We start from the raw sequence: 17,681 nt of genomic DNA on the forward strand, positions 1-17,681 counted from the left end.
AGCCGATCATACATGTGTACAGTTATATCGACGGTCGAACAAAATCGGTGAAATTAATATTTGCGGAATTGTTTGACAAATACTCAGCTCTTGACGACGTACAGAATTGTTATTTCTTCTCACGCGTACAACAATGTCCAACATTCTCCGTCCGTCATACCGCGCCACCCCACCATCATCCCGTCCAACACCGCGCAGCACACAGATCAAGACCGAAAACTCTGGATCTAGAACACCTCCGTCGACAGGTGCAGCGGCGCAGAAATACAAGTACACGGATTACCGACTGCGCGCGTACTCCCCGGACGAGAAAGCTGATAAGCGATTCCATGTGATGAAGTTTTATAGTCGGCAGAATATAGATCCCACAGAGTTTCAGCAACCAGTTACTATGCATCGGAAGGATCCTCGGGTGCTGCGGTATCAGGCACAGCAAAAGGAGAAGGAAACAAATGCCGATGTAAAACAGGAGGAAGAGAACGGCGAGAAGATGGAAGATGTTAAGACGGAGGTCGACAAAGGTACAGTTGCACCGCAGCCAGAAGGGAGTGTTGCACCAGATGGACAGCGGAGGAATAGGAAGCATGGATTTCAGAAGAAAACAAGACAGGTATATGCCGGAGATGAAAATGAGAGGAAGCTGAGGTACGAGGAGTATTATCCGTGGTTGATTGAGGATTTCGAAGGGAAGAATACGTGGGTCGGGAATTATGAGGCTGCACAGTCGGATTGTTATGTCCTATTTGTGTTCGATGAAGATGGATTTAAGATGGTGCCCGCGGAGAAGTGGTATAAGTTTACGCCGAGAAATAAATATACGACATTGTCGTTAGATGAGGCTGAGGCTGTGGTATGATTTGACTTTGTTATATTGTGGTATCAGAAGACACTAAAAGTCTGTAGATGGCAAAGAAGAGTCAGCCACCGCGATGGCTGATGAAGCATTTGCATCCAGAGAATGAGAATGACGACATCGTGGCGCCGGCTCGCAAGCGACTGAGAACTGTCGACAGCCAGCAGCGGCCCATCAAGAAGCGCGAGGACGATGACGCCGACGAACTTGATTTCGACGAGGAATTTGATGACGACGAGGAAGCTCCAATTATGGAAGGACCCGAAGACGAGAGCAAGGAAGCTGAAGTGCGTAATATTCAATTCATTTACTGAGCCAACCGCTTTTATTGACTCTTACTTTTAGCAACGTATGAAGCGGCAAATGATGGTCAAGGCAGAAGATATGGGCGAAGAGAACGCCGACGCGGACCGTGATCGCAGAATCGGCGAGGAGGGCCGGAAACTAAAGCAATCTCTCCGCGCTTTGGAAAAGAACGCGATATACGAATCTGACGATGAAGAAGGGGAAGATCCCTTTTCCAGCAAGGCTTTGTTCTAGATTCAATTTTGCATATTTTTCATCTTGGGATGGTAAATAGGTACTGTGATTCATTCGTTATGACGACTATGATACATTTTTTCCCGTGTAATCAATCAAAAAGAACCTTTAAACTTTTGGAAGTACTACAAAGCCTCTAACGCAGTAACTTCTTCCTCCTCGTCCGCATGTGTAATCTGTAACCGCTGATTCGCAGCGGCTTCACCCGGTTCGTCCGCCATAATAAGCTGGACTAACCGCTCGCAAATTTCGCGAACGTCGTCATTCTCGACAGCAAGATGTAACTCTCTTATTAAGGGGTACACGCCGTTATTGCGCATGAAATCTCGGCCGTAGTGCGTGGAGCCGAGAAGAACTAGAGATTCGACGTGTACACGAAGTATTTCGTGGTCGGGCTCGCGCTTTTTGTCGGGCGGAAGGAGTTGAAGTTCATCTGGGAGCTCAAACGTTTCCTACGGATGAGTTAGCCATGGCATAGGGGTAATTTGTTGATGAGATAATACTTCTTCGCTCAATTCCTCTGGACCCGCCAAGGGGAGGAGGAGATATGGAAGAACATTTACACCATCCCTGTCTAGCAATGTGATATGCTCTGACAACTCGAACAGCGAGTTCCTGCACGACTGTTAGTGTTTATAAAGTCGCATAATCGAGATAGATATACACACTTGATTGTCGACGCAACACCTGCTCGTCGCACTAAATTGTCATATTCTGTGAACACAAGAATCTTGGATATGGGGACTACACCATCATATTCCTGCTCCGTAACAAAGTATTTCCGACCTTCAGCCAACTGCATCAAATAAGCATCTTACCCGAACAAGCAACCACCAACTACGCCACCTACCCGTGAAATATCCGCAAACGCGAACGCGAGGTAGTCAAATGTTGCATGCTTGTTGAGTTTTTTCTCAGCGCCTTTGACAAAGCAGTCCATCAGTTGATTTAGAACCTTGCTCGATACGAGATCTTTGTTTTGATTCTTGATAGCTTTGATCTTGAAGATGTTTGAAATAGCGTTGTCTTTGGCTATATTAGCTAGCAAAATGCAGAATAAATCCGCGTTAGGCTCCTCTGGTTTCTGCAAGTATTTGTCAGCGAATGATGTCTGATTTGGCGACCATATGAGGACATACGGTTATGGACGTAACGATAAATTCCAAAAATCCGAGATCTTCGACCAGCATCGTCCTGATTTTCACAAATTCACTCATATTAGTGAGAATCGTCAACGCATCTTTCGCGATTTTCTACCACATGAATTGTCCAGTCAGCAACCACTGTTGTGTCTAGGTCGTCCGCCGTAAACGTACAGGTGTATCTCGTGCTATTATTTTAAGATCTTTTATTGGCCGACAATTATCTCTCAGAAATATGGCATTCTGGGGGCCGGTGGAGTATCCGACCAGATGCTGCAGGGCGATATTACGAATCATGGGCTGTGGTGAGTGGAGAAACTCCACGAGCTGTATGCAAGTAATTAGCTGCCCCGTCCCGGTGGATGAAGGTAAAGCTTACTTCTTCTAATTCTGACGGCATACTAAGTATATCTGCAAAAAATATACGTGGCTCTCGTGATATTTTCTCGAATTGATAAGTGACGTCAAGTTTTATTTTCTGGAGACTCTATGGGTCTTTGCCCAGTGCAGGTTACCCTGTTCCGGCCGGGTAAGTATCTGAGTTTTGATGTGCATACTTGTCTCAGCAGGTAGGTCGGACTTCCAAACCTTAATGTTTATCAATCACTCAAATAATTCTTAGGATCTATGACGGACACAGGTACAGGGTCTTCTACGGATATTGTTTTGCAATTAGCAATTGATTGAAAGAACCAGATACCAATCCGACATCAACTTCGAAAATCAATGTCACCTCCTTCCATCTCGCATTCAGGTTCGCGCCGAAGCAGCGTCTCCAGACTTTCCCTAGACGATCTCTGCGAAAAATTCCTCGCTCAGGAAAGGGCTATGAAGGATGCGCGTCTAACCGTTCAGGTCTTTAATAAATTGAATTTGAACACTGTTAAAGTTGATGACGACGAGTGGGTGTTTGATGGGAATTGGGATGAGAGCGATTATGAAGGACTTTTGAGTGATTCGGATGATTATGACAGTGAGGACGACGAGAAGGAGATGAGTTCATCTGTGACGTCGCTTGATGGGGATGAGGATGAGGATGAGGATGAGGACGAGAATGTTGCTGGGCCGGCGTATGGTAGGGAGTGGCTGTTGAATCGATGCCTGAAATATCTTAGTCGTGGCAATAATACGATGGACGTTGACGAATTGACGCGTACTGTGGAAACCGCATTACTCTCACCAAGTGGAGGTCTGTGTTCCTGAAACGTAAATTGTGTTGGTGCTGGCTGACATGGAAATCCAGAGGTTGAGATTCAATCGAAGCTGGCAGATATTTTGGGATATGATGATCTCGAATTCGTCACCGAGCTAGTCCAGAATCGATCGAAAATCGTTGAGACACTTGTATGTTTGGAAGAGCTGACTGGCATCAAGGATCGCTCTAACACGAATGGTGAACAGGAGCGAGGTACAGAATCCAACATCCTGTCGCAGGTCCGAGTAATCAACAAGTCAGAGAAAAAGCATAAAAGCAAGAATACACAAAATTCAAATGGCGACTCAAGGACGTACGATGAAGTTGTGCGCTCAAAACTTTTGACAAAGGAAGAACGACAGAAGCGACTGGACGCAATGATGAGAGCGCGAAAGGCGTCACCCACCGGTCCCATTCTGTCGGCCTCTGAAGAGCATTATCCTCACATCTACAGATCCCATGACGCGGGGAATACATTGAGCGCCTACGGCAATAAGTACAGCTTGCCGATTGGTACTACGCGCAGTACTGAAGATGTAAGCCAATATGACGCGCTTTGATTCGGATGCAATATAACTTATGGTCTAGCTCTACGAAGAGGTTTCTGTTCCGTATGCAAAGCAGCGTCCTCTAACAATTGGAGAGAAGCTGGTACAAATTGCTGATCTGGATCTTATTTGCCGAAATACTTTCAAGGGCTACAGAGCTTTAAACCGTGTGCAGTCACTAGTTTATCCGATTGCCTATGGTACTAATGGAAATATGCTTATTTGTGCGCCAACTGGTGCTGTAAGTGGAGCTCACAAAATTGTATAGTTGAGGATACTGAGAACTGCATAGGGTAAAACTGATGTCGCCATGCTGACGATCCTACACACGATCGCGATGAACTGTGTTCCGTCTCCGTTCGAGGAGCCCGATGCCGGTGCCTACCATGTAGAAAAGAATAACTTCAAAATTGTCTACGTTGCTCCATTGAAGGCTCTTGCTGCGGAAGTCGTCGAAAAACTGAGCAAGAGGTTGGCGTGGCTGGGAATTCAAGTTCGGGAATTGACCGGTACGTGGTTTTTTGACACATGGCATTAATACGCATAGACTGAACATTGTCAAGGTGATATGCAACTTACTCGAACTGAGGTTATAAAGACTCAAATTATCGTTACCACTCCGGAAAAGTGGGACGTTGTGACTAGGAAAAGCAACGGCGATACTGATTTGGTGGAGAAAGTCAAGCTTCTTATCATTGACGAGGTGCATATGTTGCATGATGATCGTGGTGCCGTCATTGAGAGTTTAGTTGCCAGAACACTGCGACAGGTTGAGAGCACTCAGAGCATGATCCGGATTGTTGGCCTGTCTGCCACGCTCCCAAATTTCATTGATGTCGCTGATTTCCTAAAGTATGCACTTTTGGTGTAAAAATAATGGATTGTGCTAATTGATCAATGCAGAGTTGACAGGAGGGAAGGTTTGTTCTACTTTGATGCTTCTTACAGACCAGTTCCTTTGGAGCAGCATTTCATTGGCGTTAAAGGAAAGGCGGGGGGGAAGCAGGCGAATGAATATTTGGACCGAGTCACGTATCGAAAAGTCGTCGATATGCTTAGAGAAGGTCATCAGGTGATGGTATTCGTTCATTCTAGAAAAGATACTCTGAAGACTGTCAGGACACTAAAGGACTATGCAATGTCTGAAGGCGACATGGACCTCTTCGACGCTACCGCGCACCCGAGATATCGCTCAGCGTCATTTGACATTTCAAAATCCCGAAGCAAGGAAATTCGTGAGATTTTCAAGGATGGGTTCGGCGTGCATCATGCGGGCATGTTGCGATCTGATCGTAATTTGACAGAGCGGCTCTTTACGGAAGGTATCATCAAGGTTCTCTGCTGTACTGCTACGCTCGCTTGGGGTGTCAATCTGCCTGCCGCTGCTGTTATTATTAAGGGTACTCAAGTCTACGATGCGAAGAAGGGTGGTTTCACGGATCTCGGTATTACCGATGTTATCCAGATTTTTGGTCGTGCTGGTCGTCCTCAATTCGAGAAATATGGTATAGCATTTTTGTGCACAACGCTGGATCGACTAAGTCATTATATGTCTGCCATTACACAACAACACCCTATAGAATCTCGATTCGTGGAGCGTATGGCGGATAACCTGAATGCGGAGATTGCTCTCGGTACCGTGACTAATATAGACGAAGGCGTGCAGTGGCTAGGCTACACTTATCTTTACGTCAGAATGCGGAAGAACCCAATGGTATATGGTATTGACTGGAAGCAAATTGAAGAGGATAATTTACTTGGCCATCGTCGACGTGAATTAATCGTCGAAGCGGCTCGGACACTGCACAGAATGCAGATGATCATATTCGACGAGCGAACTGGTTCGCTTACTCCCAAACACGTTGGCCGTATTGCCTCGGAATTCTACTTGATGCACAGCAGTATCGAGGTTTTTAATAACACTCTGCGACCTACTGCGACTGATGCAGATGTCTTGGCTTTGCTCAGTATGAGTAAGGAGTTTGACGGGCTAAAATTTCGTGAGGAGGAAGCGAATGAACTCACCAAGCTACGAGAACAATCCGCACCTTGTCAGATTTCGCATAGCATTGATACAACTGAGGGCAAAATTAACGTCTTGCTTCAGGTTGGTTCTTTTTTGTGGCCACTTATTTCGATGGATCTAACCACCTATTTTAGGCGTATATCTGCAACACGCGTATCGAATCGTTCTCTCTTGTCTCAGACACTGCTTACGTGGCCCAAAATGCTGCAAGGATTTGCAGAGCATTGTTTTTGATCGCTATGAATCGGCATTGGGGTCATCTAGCTCTTGTTCTGTTGTCCATGTGTAAAGCAATTGACAAACGGTAAGTTTGGTACTCCCTGCAGTATTACTACGGATATTGACGGTCTCAGCCTCTGGCCTTTTGAGCATGATCTTGCGCAATTCGGATTACCAAAGCAAGCGATAGAGAAATTAGAAAAAAAACAGGTACCACTTGAACGACTGTGCGACATGCAGCCAGCAGAGGTTCGTACTCGTACTGACAGCATTAAGTTTATTTACTAATAAGAATGTAGATCGGAGAATTGGTTCATAATCGAGGTCTCGGCAATGTCATTGCCAAGCACTTGCGGAATTTCCCGCTGCTGCATATCGAGTTTGAAGTTTCCCCAATTCTTCGGAATATCCTGCGGGTGCATTTGAACATTATTCCTGTATTCGTATGGAATGATCATCTGCATGGAAGTGCGGAGTCTTTTTGGATTTGGGTAGAGGATTCTGTTGATTCGGAGATATTGCACTCTGCGAAGCTTATCCTGTCTAAGAAGCATATGTCTGATACCCATGAGATGGACTTCTTTATCCCTCTCAAGGATCCAATGCCACCTCAGATTTTCGTTCGCGCGGTCTCGAATACATGGGCAGGTGCTGGGACTGTCACGACGATTTCATTCCAGCATTTGATTAGACCTGAGCTGGAGAACATTCAGACAAAGCTGTTGAACTTGAGGCCGCTTCCAGTTACTGCCTTGCATGACCCTGTCATCGAAGCTATTTATCAACAGAAGTTCAATTACTTCAATCCAATGCAGACGATGATCTTCCATTGTTTATATCATACAAGTTCTAATGTTCTTCTTGGCTCGCCCACTGGATCTGGTAAGACGGTGGCTGCTGAATTGGCTATGTGGTAGGTTATCCGACTTGTGTTATGTACGTATTGCACAGGATTAACAGTATGAAGGTGGGCATTTAGGGAGTTCCCGAAGTCGAAGGTTGTGTACATTGCACCCATGAAAGCTCTGGTTCGCGAGCGAGTGGACGATTGGAGAAGCCGCCTGAGCGACCTCGCGAGCAAGAAAGTTGTGGAACTCACCGGTGACAGCAGTCCAGATGCACGAGCAATTAGAGAGTCGGATATAATTATTACGACACCAGAGAAATTCGACGGTATCAGCAGAAATTGGCAAGCACGAAAATACGTCCAACAAGTCTCGCTCATTATTATGGATGAGATTCATTTGCTGGCAAGTGAGCGTGGTCCTATTCTTGAAATGATCGTCAGCCGAATGAACTACATATCTACGCGCACGAAGCAGCCTGTACGCTTACTTGGCATGTCTACGGCAGTTGCGAATGCAGGCGATATGGCCGGCTGGCTGGGGGTTAAGGAAGGCTTGTTCAATTTCCCACAGTCGATCCGTCCCGTGCCGCTGGAGATGTATATTGATGGATTTCAGGATAATACTGGATTCTGCCCATTGATGAAGAGGTATGGTGTTCTAGATTGTCAATGGTTTCTCTTGTTAACACAGATCAGTATGAACAAGCCTGCTTTCATGGCTATTAAGAGCCATTCACCCAATAAGCCTGCCCTCATTTTCGTCGCATCTAGGCGCCAGACGCGTCTAACTTCCTCCGATTTGATTAATTTCTGTGGCATGGAGGAGAATCCGAAGCGATTCCTGAACATGGCTGAGGACGTGCTAGCAATGGTTTTGAGCAAGATTAAAGACGAGCCATTGAAGTTGTCATTGCAGTTTGGCATCGGCCAGCATCACGCCGGTTTAATTGACTCAGACAGAAGAATCGTGCAGGAACTGTTTGCCAGCAATAGAATTCTGGTTCTTGTGGCTACCAGTACTTTGGCATGGGGTGTCAACTTACCTGCCCATTTGGTCATTATCAAAGGAACGCAATTCTTTGATGGAAAAATCGAGGCGTATAAGGATATGGACCTGACCGATATTCTACAAATGATGGGTCGTGCTGGCCGTCCTGCCTTCGATACTAGCGGTGTTGCTATCATTTTCACGCAGGAATCTAAGAAGCAATTCTACAAGCGTTTCTTGCATACAGGTTTCCCAGTCGAGTCATCATTGCACAAAGTACTGGAGGATCATCTTGGTGCTGAGATTGCTGGAGGGAATATAAAGACCAAGCAACAAGCACTGGATTTTTTGATGTGCACGTACCTTTTTCGACGTGTGCACAAGAATCCGACATATTATGGCTTGGAAGAGACTACTCCAGAGGCTGTTAACGATTATTTTGTGTCTCTGGTCGATAAGAGTATTGCAGAACTGGAAAAATCTGGCTGTGTCAAGATTTTCTCGGATGGGTCTGTAGTTGCCACTCCAATTTTGAACATCAGCAGTTATTACTACATTTCACACAAGACAGTAAGAAACTTTTTGGATAGAGTTAAACCTCATGCTCCATATGAGTTGTGTCTCCAGGTTCTTGCCGAAGCATCGGAATACGATTTACTACCGGTGCGTCATAACGAGGATCTTCTTAATGTAGAGTTGTCCAAACGTCTCCGGTACAGCGGTGCGCAACTGAAGAAAGTGATGTGGGACCCTCATGTTAAGGCTTTCCTTCTTATCCAAGCGCACCTCAGCAGGGTGGAACTTCCGATTACAGATTATATGCAGGATATGGTTTCAGTTTTGGACCAATGCGTGCGTATTTTGCAGGCTTATATTGATATTACGGCAGAGCTTGGCATTCTGAGTACGTGTTTGATGTTTATCGATCTCATGCAAGCAATCAAGCAGGCTGTGTGGTTTGACGATAATCCGCTCACCGTCCTTCCCGGCTTAAAACCGGTCCCTATGAATCATTCTATGACTGTCGTCAACCTTCGCCGACTCGGTGACATGAAACCTGGCGAGATGAATAGATTAGCAGTGTTCTTGAAGGTTCCGGAGAAATCCAAGCCAGAATTCTTGAAAGTGTTGTCGAGCATCCCGATCGTTGAGGTGGATCTTCGTCAAACGCAGGAGACTATGGTAGTCAGGATCGAGAGGAAACGGCCACCATTGACAACGGATTATAAATGCTACAGTCCTAAGTTCCCTAAGCCGCAATACGAAGGCTGGTTTTTGATTTTGTGTTCGAAATCGTCGGATGAATTGCTGCTGATTAAGCGTGTTCGACCGAAGTCTGGAACGCCGTGGCAGAGGCCCATTGTTGTCAGTCTAGAGATCCCACCTACGATTACGGGCAGAGAGGTCGATTTTATTTGCATTAGCGATATGTACCTCTTCAACAGCGTTTCAGCGAATATTCGGCTTACGAATTCTTCGTTGTTGTAACCACTTGGTGAAACGTGTAATTTAGTAGCATTAGGTGTGGCTAATATGAATTCGCATACAAATCGTAATGTCCAGATTTCTTAAATGAATTGCAGAGACCTGAACATTGGACCTTTCGGAATTGTTTTCAATATGAATCCTTGCCATTCCCAACGTTTGTTGCAGGAGTTGCAACGAAGAGCAAGCGTACTTCGGTCGCATGGAATTTAGCTCTAAACAATGAAGTCCTCCAACCGGCTTAGAGCAGTCGCTTGGACAGGAATCAGGAGGCTCTGCAAGTAGCGATCTAAGTCTAAGCGAACATCACTATCCGGGATGTCCGCAGCGGCCCATGCAGCTTCCGACAAAAAGTCGCGTACTTTAAGTCCAATTGTTGTAGGGAGATGGACCTTGTGGTGCCCATTTTCAATCAGCACCTACATGCGCATGGATGTGAGCGGACAGGCTTCATAAAGTCACCAAGAAGACGTTACTCACCGTTCTGAAACGGCGCTTCCTGTCGGCTCGCCAGCATTCAATGAATGCCTCCTCCAACTTCCCGAACCACTTGTGATTGCGGTATTCCATTGGACCATACTCACCTTGTTCCAAGTTCCTTAGCCCCGCTTTGGCGACGGTTTGTCCCATTCTTGCCAATTCCAAGTTGACATCGTCGATATCCTCATACGCAATCTCAGGATCTTTAAACTGAGGTGATTCCCTAAGGCACACCAATATTACAACTTTCGCATTGCGACCTTTGATCCACATATCCTTGTCACGACGAAGGCCAGGGTAATCCTCACTAAATCCGACTTCAATCGCCACACGCAGGAGAGGTCCTTTGTCTTCATCCCCATACATGAATGATCCATCGGGATCTTTCGCGCTCTTGGAATATTTGCCATAAGTACTTTTCCGGGTGGTAGACCCGGTGTCGGCAATTCTGCCTGTTTCGTCAGGCTTGTGAATCGAGAGATATTCCCACACGGAGTTAAAGATCGCAGTTCTGAGCCTAGCCGCGGCACTTTCATGGAGAGCCCTTTGACTTGTCACCACGGTCGCTATCTGCTCTAGACTATTGTAGGACAAGCGAGGATAGCTGCTCATCGTCAGCCATTCGCTGGATCGAAGTTCAATGCGTCCGGACAATTAATACCTTTGATCCTCTGCAATATTCGCCTCCGATTTATAGTTAGACCAGCTTTCCTGCAACTTCAAATACTGAGAATAAGGCAGGTGAATATCTAGTCGTTTTTCTGGTGGATTGGTCTTCAAAAGATGAAGCGCTCTATCATAGGCAGAACGAGCGTTCCCGTCATTCGGTAGAGAACTTGGGGCATAAATTGGCATCACTTTGGACACGTCGACTGTGGACTCAGTTTCCGGCGGAGCGTTCAGCCTAAAGCTGTGTCCACTCATCTGATACGTCGTTGACGGGTGCAGTAGTCCTCCTCCTACTCGTCGATCTCGAAAGAGAGTATGATTTGCAAAGAATGCAACGACGCCGGAGAAGTCGTTGCCTCCGTAGCTCGTGCAATACGGCCAGCAATATCTCATGAAGTGCGGCAACCGAGATGCAATCGTTGATGCCATGAGAAAATGCCTGAAATCTTGCCAACTCGTTGTGAGGAGATGTACGTGTGGGGAACTCTGTCACGGTTGGGACGACGCTATGTTTAAGGATTCCCCTAAACCCATGCGTGGGCCGTTTGCGAAGCATGCGGAAAGCTCAACGAGGTTAGGGGTAGTAAAAAGTACGCCTGCAATGTCGCTTTGAGCGCGACCGCGATGTCAATGGTGTGCGAAATATTCTGGTGCGTTGCATGACAGTAGATCGGACAGTAGACAAATATCTACACAGGAACGATGATCGTGTGGATGATCCATACTGCAATCAACCGGCACTTTAAGAGCCGTCACTCTCTTAGTAATTGTTATGGCGCGCGTTGAGGCTCGCTTCCTTCTCGGGTTTCTAACAATGAGCGCAGGAATAATATCAACAACGGCGCTGGTCCGGGGTATAAGTTTAAGTTATCCATAGCTCAACGGTCACAGTCACTATCCTAGAAGCGGAGTTGCACGCCAAATACGGAACCTTGATCTGGATTACACACGCACGATCGAAGTTATGCTTCTGATCCTCTGCAATATTTCTCGCCGATCTTACGTTAGATCAGCATTCATCCAATTCCAAATAATGATAGTAATGGAGATGGTAGGTTGTCTTTCAACAGGGGAAGCCCTGTTGTAATCAGAAAGACGCGGACATATCCGTGGACAACAGAACTAACAACGTCGTACTCGATACCCCAAACAAGTTGACGACCTAGTGAATTCAGAGGATTGACAAGGTCTCTGCGGTGCGCGCCTGACGGTGCCGCTGAGACTAGACTATTCTGCGTGATCTCGTACGCAAAAAGATTCGCGCGAAGTCTCGGCCGATTCACTAACAATTGTGTCCATCTTTTAGAAAATAAGCACAGGAAAATTTTCATGTCTTGGATCTTCGTGACGCGCCACTGAGAGTTGCCTCGCCATAGCTTGAGACAGACTATCAGTAGTGCCCTTACTAAATCCCAGTTCAGAATCAGTCATACAGCGTAAATTACGGGACCAATTTACAGCAAGAACGTTAAGTGACAACATAAGGCAAGGGTTATTTCCCAAGAGGTTACACGTAAAAATGTTTTGCTGATCTCGCTAAATCAAAAGGGGACGTCTCGCTCGGTTCCAACTACAAACATACCGACTGTGATAAATGGAACGCACACAGATAGCCGGGTAACTCAGGCGTACCGGCGGTAATCGAGAGGTCGGCTCTCCAGCACATTCTTTCAAATAACGACAAAACTACTTCGAGCACCTAATTCTCTCTCGTTTACTCGGCGCCATAATATTTGGATCTTACTACGGTACGCTCTGTTTTATTTGTTTTGAGAAAGTTCAACTACTGGTCGTTCGACTTGCGATCAACGGACGTAGGTTTAGGTTCCTATCTGCAATAATACTATGCAGGAGTGCTTTAAGCCTATCCAGTACTAACTGTTTTGACAGGATTCATTAAACTTATCTCATTATAGATTATCATTTAAACGCGAAAAGTGAATAGTGTCATCATGTCGTGGCAAGGTATGTTACTCTCGAATTGTCCCTCAGTCAGCCAACTCTGACGCGGCTGGAGACCTATGAGAACGACAAACGAGGTTGTATGCTTCTCGTGCAGTTGTTCAGCAGGCGGGTGATCTTTGTTGCGTCTTTGGCTGTGAATATACCTATCATAAAATTAGCCTGAAGAATTGGTGTTTTCGCTATAGGAGTGGCTGACGAGTTTCGTTTTTTTTTTAGCATATGTCGATAATCTCGTCGCTTCGACCAAGGTTGACAAGGCCGCTATTTACTCAAAAGCTGGAGACAGCGTGTGGGCTCAGTCCGTTGGATTTAATGTATGGTTTGGTTTTTTTGTCAATTTTCGTCCTACTGGAGGTTTGTATGCCTCCGTATTCGTGCATGTGACTCGTCTTATGCGTTTGTTGTCTGAGAGTGGTGGCATATGATTAACAGTTTAAACATGTAGTTGTCCGCGACTGAGCTTTCTGAAATCGTCACAGGATTTGACAATTCGTCGGGGCTACAGGCTAAGGGTTTGCATGCACAGGGCATTAAGTACTTCCTACTTCGTGCCGACGACCGAAGTATCTACGGAAAGAAAGTATGTCGCGTGACAGTAGTCGACGTATCAATTTATATTGTGGAGTCTAATAAGATGCTACTAGGGCGCCGAAGGTCTAGTTATCGTCCGAACCAAGCAGGCTGTGCTGCTAGCGCATTATCCTGAGGGGGTACAGCCTGGTGAGGCTACGAAGATCGTTGAGCAATTGGCCGATTATCTTATTAGTGTGGGATATTAAGTGTATTCTATGAATGTACATTTGAATTGGTTGTCTAGAGTGCTAGTTAGTATTGGTAATGTCAAGTAAATCAGCGAGCAGGGCTGATTCGAAGCGGGAGGGTATTGATGGCTGCGATGGTGTTCATATCCATGATCTATTTAATATATAATGATAAATTTTGGGATGAGTTCAGTGGAGTTTGTGACGAACGTATATCCAGCTGAAAGCATTCAGATGACTTTACAACAAGATGCTTAGTACTTACTATACAATAGGTGACTTCCCAACGTGGAATTCCCGGAATAATTCGGCTTGTGACAAAAACAATCGAAAGCCCACAAAGGGCCACTTCTATACAATCATTATAACTAAATTTTCACGCATAACGTCGCTAAGTGTACACGCTATTACTACACAATTGCATAAATATATGTACCATCTCACTATCAGACCATAATACAAAACTTGAGACTGGATTTCGAGTGAACAATAATAAGACTGAGTCGAGTGACAGGGCTCAGATTGGAAGGACTCGGATACCAGCTAATCTATCAATTGTCTAGAAGATGTCAATAATTTGCTCAATTAGAGACCTCGTCAATGCTGGACATACCGGAGCTATATACGGTGAAGAGAGGACAGGACCGATGAATGGCAATGATCGTAGAAATGAGACGATGACGGAAAAGAAATCGCTGAAATAATTACATTAGCGCTGTTCCACCAATATTAGATTGAAACCAGTAGGGTGTTACCACATACCCGAACAACGCCATAATTCCACAAAATTCAATGATAAAGCCAGTTATTGGCCGCCGGCATAGAATAAGCACTATGCCTAACAAGAAGCATATTGTTCCTCTTATTTTTTGTCGTCTGGCGAAGAAATACAATGTTCGCTGGTGGCCAATAACGAGAATCAGGCCAGCCAGAAATAGTATCTATATATCCATTAAACACAAGTTAAATCATATACATCACTTAGCAGTCGTGCGGATATTCATACGTTTCCAAATGCTAATAAAGCAGTGTCAAATAGAGTGACAACTCCAAGGAGGAGGAAAAAGCAACCTAGAAATCTGTTCAGCATAAGATATACGCAATCCAGAATGATAAGCATACCAGCTGTGGTTAAGCCGACCCCAATCTCTGGATTTTGTTAGCAACGTTATGACATGTGTCCAAACGAGGACGACGGGACAATTCCGCAACAAATCAATTTGCGTACTTTGTATATCTGTCAACCACATTGGCAAGCAAACCTCGATCAATTGACTATGTTGTTCGCTATTTCTGGCTCGTTGCAGTGCGTTATCTCCGGTGCGGGTTGCAGTCGACTATATTATTATTGTGGCCAACGGGTGTATAATGTAGGCATGGTAGTCCTGTGCGCACCAGCAAAACATAGGGTGAGCTTGGATACGGTTAAAGTGATACATAATTTGCATGCGCAAGGTCGTACCCTAAATCAGCTGCGGCGTAAAATTTCGGCTTAGTGGTGGGCCCGTGGGCCCCTGTGGGACCGAGCCAAAAGTTCGTGTCAGGGTTTGTATAACCACTATGGTGATTATACGTTAGTCCCGACAATGGTGCATAACCCTAACCCCCCAATAACTATGGAATTCATACCTATGGTTGACATTTTCGGCCAACCGAATAAAAGATGCAGACAGCTTCCTTAACCACTGCCAGCATCATCGACGGAACCCTGGCGGTCGTCCTCCACTGTGGACGCGCAGCCACCAAAATATCCACGCGATGTTCCGAGCCGCGTTCACATCTCTGTTCCAAACTGTATGACACTTGTTGCAGAATAATACAGGATGGAGAGATGGTCCCTTGTCTCCGTTTGCATTGCGTTGTGCGTGGATATGAAATAGGTCCGCCTCTGCTACTGAAATTGTTCCCCCACCCTCATCCTCTTCCTCCCCAAGACCCGTCCTCTCTCTGTGCTCCTCGTTGTGTTTGGAGCAAACTCGACTCGTTCGATACTCGTCGACTGGCACCACAGTCACATACCGCCGTAGGAACTTGCGCAACTTCTTAACCGGAGCAGCTCGCTTTCCCTTCATCGTCGACCCAAACTGACCAGCACCGTACGCCACCACGACATCCTCTTTCTTGGCCTTTTTGTGTCCCTTAACGCGAAGGCAAATACTGTGGAGAGCCTTCTGCTCTCGACAGTACGTTTTCCAACGCAAGGGCCTTTCCTTTTTGTAATGTTCGAAAAGGATGGGAAAAGCAGAAAGGGATACGCGTGCATGATGCAGGTACTGGGCAACCTGCGCCGTTTTGAATGTCGGGATCGTGGTTGCCATTGAATGAACATCAATGCCACGATCTAGAGCTTGTCTCTTTAAAGAGAGACTCATCTTGCGGGCGCAATTGTGGTATGCTGAGTCGTGCCAGGACGCGGAAGAAACAGAGAAGTCGCATCGGCGGTCGTTTCCGAAGGTAGGCATGGTCCTAACACATACCATGTCAGAACAAAAACAAACTGCTAAGGTATGGCACAAACTCACTGTCGGGCCTCCACATCAACTCTTCCATCCGGGAGACGTGGCCACGTCAACTCCGCACGCACGCCTACAACCAGATCGGTAAGTCCTGGATCGATCGAAATAAATGAGCTGGACCCATTTTGGAACGGCACTGTCGCGGGGTTAACTGCTGTTTGAGGGGTCCGGATCCGTTTTGGTCGGCGACAGATAAATGACGAACCGACGCCGTCCGTGCTCATGTAGAAATCGAATCGCCGTTGGGTTTCGCGACTAGGAAGACCCGCTGGCAACGGGATTCCAGGAACTTGGATCCCTTGTATTCGATGAAGACGAAAGAGGCGACACCACCATTCTGCATGGTTGTTATCGAACTCTTGCCGTGCCGCGGTCATGGGTACCCCTTGCCTTGCAGATTCCGGGAGTTGGTGTGGGAATGGATGGTACCCCCGGCGCCATAGAGTTGACAGCAATTCTCGAAGAACACGGTTGTCAACGGGCAAGTACCGCGTTGCGAACGAGAATTGTGGCAGAATGGAGAACGCGCGGTTTGTTCCAGAACTGGAAAGAAATTGCTTCGGGCAAAAAGACCCGCTGCGTATCTTTTCAATAGTTCTTTGTGCCTTCTGCTCGAGTTTTTCCATCTGCGGGAGAATCAGGACAATGAATATATCGTAGGAAACCGCTTTTCTACCAGACTTACCATTAATGGGGACAGCTTGGAATGCATTCTAGTGGGGTTTCCGGGCTGTTGGGTAAGGATTCTCTGCAACAGCCACGACATGGCTTTGGTCTTCGCCGTCTGTGACAACGTCGTTCCTTCCAACAAAGCGAACTTCTCTACTTTGCGTTTTAACCAACCGCGGCTGGGGCGATTGGCTGGTTCACCAGGACGCAAAGGACCCGCTGCAAGCTGCTCAATGTCAATGAGCATTTTCAGGTGGAAGGGGTAGTAAACCTGCCATCTTGGATCGAACTGTTATCAATCTGAAATATGAAAAGCGAGAAAATCATACTTACGCTGAGGTTTCGGCATGCTCCTGGAATTCGCTGGGACACAAAGGCAGCGCGCTCCGGATGCTTCCAATGATCTCCTGAGTGAAGAAATGCCATAAAATCTGGCGTGATTCTTCACTCAGACTCTCTTCCAGATTATTGATAACCCTCTCGCCAAGAAGGTCATCGATTGTTGCTGGCACAACGTAGTTCGGAGGAGTTGGGTCCGGCAGGCCTAGCAATTGTGCCCTGGCAAAGGCGGCTTTCTCCTTCCACATAAGGGTTTCAGTTATGCGGGAAGCGATGCGCGATAAGCTTTTCTCGGGTACCTGTTGGACAAGGTCCGCACCCAAGCGCAACACGATCCATCGCTCAAGCCGTTGCGACAGATGGTAGCAAACATCGACCTTGATATTTGCAATCCAGTTTATCGATGCCCAGGCTAGAGCTTGAGTCAGCCCCTCCCGAT

At 46.4% G+C, this 17,681-nt stretch overlaps 7 protein-coding genes across 7 annotated transcripts; 3 read left to right on the plus strand and 4 right to left on the minus strand.

Annotated features, from left to right (window-relative positions):
* The first annotated feature begins 35 nt into the window (after window positions 1-35).
* On the plus strand, window positions 36-1,456 carry V1508DRAFT_203338 (uncharacterized protein). Its single transcript, XM_066936213.1, has 3 exons — window positions 36-850; window positions 904-1,140; window positions 1,199-1,456. The coding sequence occupies exons 1-3, from the start codon at window positions 134-136 to the stop codon at window positions 1,391-1,393; spliced, it is 1,149 nt and encodes a 382-aa protein (XP_066794498.1). The 5' UTR covers window positions 36-133; the 3' UTR covers window positions 1,394-1,456.
* V1508DRAFT_203299 (uncharacterized protein) lies at window positions 1,456-2,996 on the minus strand. The gene is made up of 7 exons (XM_066936212.1): window positions 2,915-2,996; window positions 2,710-2,862; window positions 2,533-2,646; window positions 2,244-2,477; window positions 2,062-2,189; window positions 1,897-2,008; window positions 1,456-1,845 (listed from the first exon to the last, which is right to left on the minus strand). The coding sequence occupies exons 1-7, from the start codon at window positions 2,933-2,935 to the stop codon at window positions 1,519-1,521; spliced, it is 1,089 nt and encodes a 362-aa protein (XP_066794499.1). The 5' UTR covers window positions 2,936-2,996; the 3' UTR covers window positions 1,456-1,518.
* Window positions 2,997-3,141: 145 nt separating this feature from the next.
* On the plus strand, window positions 3,142-9,861 carry V1508DRAFT_203954 (Sec63 Brl domain-containing protein). Its single transcript, XM_066936215.1, has 12 exons — window positions 3,142-3,724; window positions 3,779-3,879; window positions 3,937-4,266; window positions 4,319-4,519; window positions 4,571-4,787; window positions 4,842-5,130; window positions 5,182-6,385; window positions 6,439-6,608; window positions 6,658-6,772; window positions 6,823-7,436; window positions 7,491-8,018; window positions 8,067-9,861. Exons 1-12 carry the CDS (start codon window positions 3,262-3,264, stop codon window positions 9,844-9,846), a joined length of 6,012 nt encoding a protein of 2,003 aa, XP_066794500.1. The 5' UTR covers window positions 3,142-3,261; the 3' UTR covers window positions 9,847-9,861.
* A 203-nt stretch (window positions 9,862-10,064) lies between these two features.
* On the minus strand, window positions 10,065-11,725 carry V1508DRAFT_373733 (uncharacterized protein; the record flags this gene model as incomplete). The annotated part of the gene is made up of 3 exons (XM_066937543.1): window positions 10,985-11,725; window positions 10,324-10,927; window positions 10,065-10,262 (listed from the first exon to the last, which is right to left on the minus strand). Coding segments are annotated over exons 1-3 (1,239 nt in total), but the record flags the coding sequence as incomplete, so codon positions are not given.
* Window positions 11,726-12,478: 753 nt separating this feature from the next.
* Window positions 12,479-13,975, plus strand: V1508DRAFT_421667 (profilin). The gene is made up of 5 exons (XM_066940911.1): window positions 12,479-12,740; window positions 12,909-12,957; window positions 13,174-13,271; window positions 13,403-13,537; window positions 13,602-13,975. Exons 2-5 carry the CDS (start codon window positions 12,945-12,947, stop codon window positions 13,734-13,736), a joined length of 381 nt encoding a protein of 126 aa, XP_066794502.1. The 5' UTR covers window positions 12,479-12,740; window positions 12,909-12,944; the 3' UTR covers window positions 13,737-13,975.
* Window positions 13,854-15,402, minus strand: V1508DRAFT_421668 (Got1/Sft2-like family-domain-containing protein). The gene is made up of 7 exons (XM_066940912.1): window positions 15,348-15,402; window positions 14,947-15,276; window positions 14,841-14,867; window positions 14,725-14,789; window positions 14,481-14,659; window positions 14,332-14,413; window positions 13,854-14,277 (listed from the first exon to the last, which is right to left on the minus strand). The coding sequence occupies exons 2-7, from the start codon at window positions 14,966-14,968 to the stop codon at window positions 14,236-14,238; spliced, it is 417 nt and encodes a 138-aa protein (XP_066794503.1). The 5' UTR covers window positions 14,969-15,276; window positions 15,348-15,402; the 3' UTR covers window positions 13,854-14,235.
* V1508DRAFT_203853 (uncharacterized protein) lies at window positions 15,313-17,006 on the minus strand. The gene is made up of 3 exons (XM_066936214.1): window positions 16,618-17,006; window positions 16,241-16,590; window positions 15,313-16,184 (listed from the first exon to the last, which is right to left on the minus strand). The coding sequence occupies exons 1-3, from the start codon at window positions 16,858-16,860 to the stop codon at window positions 15,413-15,415; spliced, it is 1,365 nt and encodes a 454-aa protein (XP_066794504.1). The 5' UTR covers window positions 16,861-17,006; the 3' UTR covers window positions 15,313-15,412.
* Between the last annotated feature and the right edge of the window lie 675 nt (window positions 17,007-17,681).

The sequence above is a fragment of the Lipomyces doorenjongii genome (genome assembly GCF_038497915.1).
Source record: "Lipomyces doorenjongii strain NRRL Y-27504 unplaced genomic scaffold V1508scaffold_44, whole genome shotgun sequence".
NCBI classification, from domain to species: Eukaryota; Fungi; Ascomycota; class Lipomycetes; order Lipomycetales; family Lipomycetaceae; genus Lipomyces; species Lipomyces doorenjongii.

Coding starts and splice junctions, on each gene's coding strand:
- V1508DRAFT_203338 (XM_066936213.1), top strand. CDS start 134: ATGTCCAACATTCTCCGTCCGTCATACCGCGCCACCCCACCATCATCC. Junction 851..903: donor TAGATGAGGCTGAGGCTGTG/GTATGATTTGAC, acceptor AAAAGTCTGTAG/ATGGCAAAGAAGAGTCAGCC. Junction 1,141..1,198: donor ACGAGAGCAAGGAAGCTGAA/GTGCGTAATATT, acceptor TCTTACTTTTAG/CAACGTATGAAGCGGCAAAT.
- V1508DRAFT_203299 (XM_066936212.1), bottom strand. CDS start 2,935: ATGCCGTCAGAATTAGAAGAA. Junction 2,478..2,532: donor TTATCGTTACGTCCATAACC/GTATGTCCTCAT, acceptor AAATACTTGCAG/AAACCAGAGGAGCCTAACGC. Junction 1,846..1,896: donor CAGAGGAATTGAGCGAAGAA/GTATTATCTCAT, acceptor ACTCATCCGTAG/GAAACGTTTGAGCTCCCAGA.
- V1508DRAFT_203954 (XM_066936215.1), top strand. CDS start 3,262: ATGTCACCTCCTTCCATCTCGCATTCAGGTTCGCGCCGAAGCAGCGTC. Junction 3,880..3,936: donor CGAAAATCGTTGAGACACTT/GTATGTTTGGAA, acceptor AATGGTGAACAG/GAGCGAGGTACAGAATCCAA. Junction 6,386..6,438: donor AAATTAACGTCTTGCTTCAG/GTTGGTTCTTTT, acceptor CACCTATTTTAG/GCGTATATCTGCAACACGCG.
- V1508DRAFT_421667 (XM_066940911.1), top strand. Junction 13,272..13,402: donor CTCAGTCCGTTGGATTTAAT/GTATGGTTTGGT, acceptor TTAAACATGTAG/TTGTCCGCGACTGAGCTTTC. Junction 13,538..13,601: donor GAAGTATCTACGGAAAGAAA/GTATGTCGCGTG, acceptor AGATGCTACTAG/GGCGCCGAAGGTCTAGTTAT.
- V1508DRAFT_421668 (XM_066940912.1), bottom strand. CDS start 14,968: ATGTGGTTGACAGATATACAAA. Junction 14,660..14,724: donor CTTTATTAGCATTTGGAAAC/GTATGAATATCC, acceptor ATGGATATATAG/ATACTATTTCTGGCTGGCCT. Junction 14,278..14,331: donor CTTCACCGTATATAGCTCCG/GTATGTCCAGCA, acceptor GACATCTTCTAG/ACAATTGATAGATTAGCTGG.
- V1508DRAFT_203853 (XM_066936214.1), bottom strand. CDS start 16,860: ATGGAAAAACTCGAGCAGAAGGCACAAAGAACTATTGAAAAGATACGC. Junction 16,591..16,617: donor CGGAATCTGCAAGGCAAGGG/GTACCCATGACC, acceptor GCACGGCAAGAG/TTCGATAACAACCATGCAGA. Junction 16,185..16,240: donor GTTGATGTGGAGGCCCGACA/GTGAGTTTGTGC, acceptor GGTATGTGTTAG/GACCATGCCTACCTTCGGAA.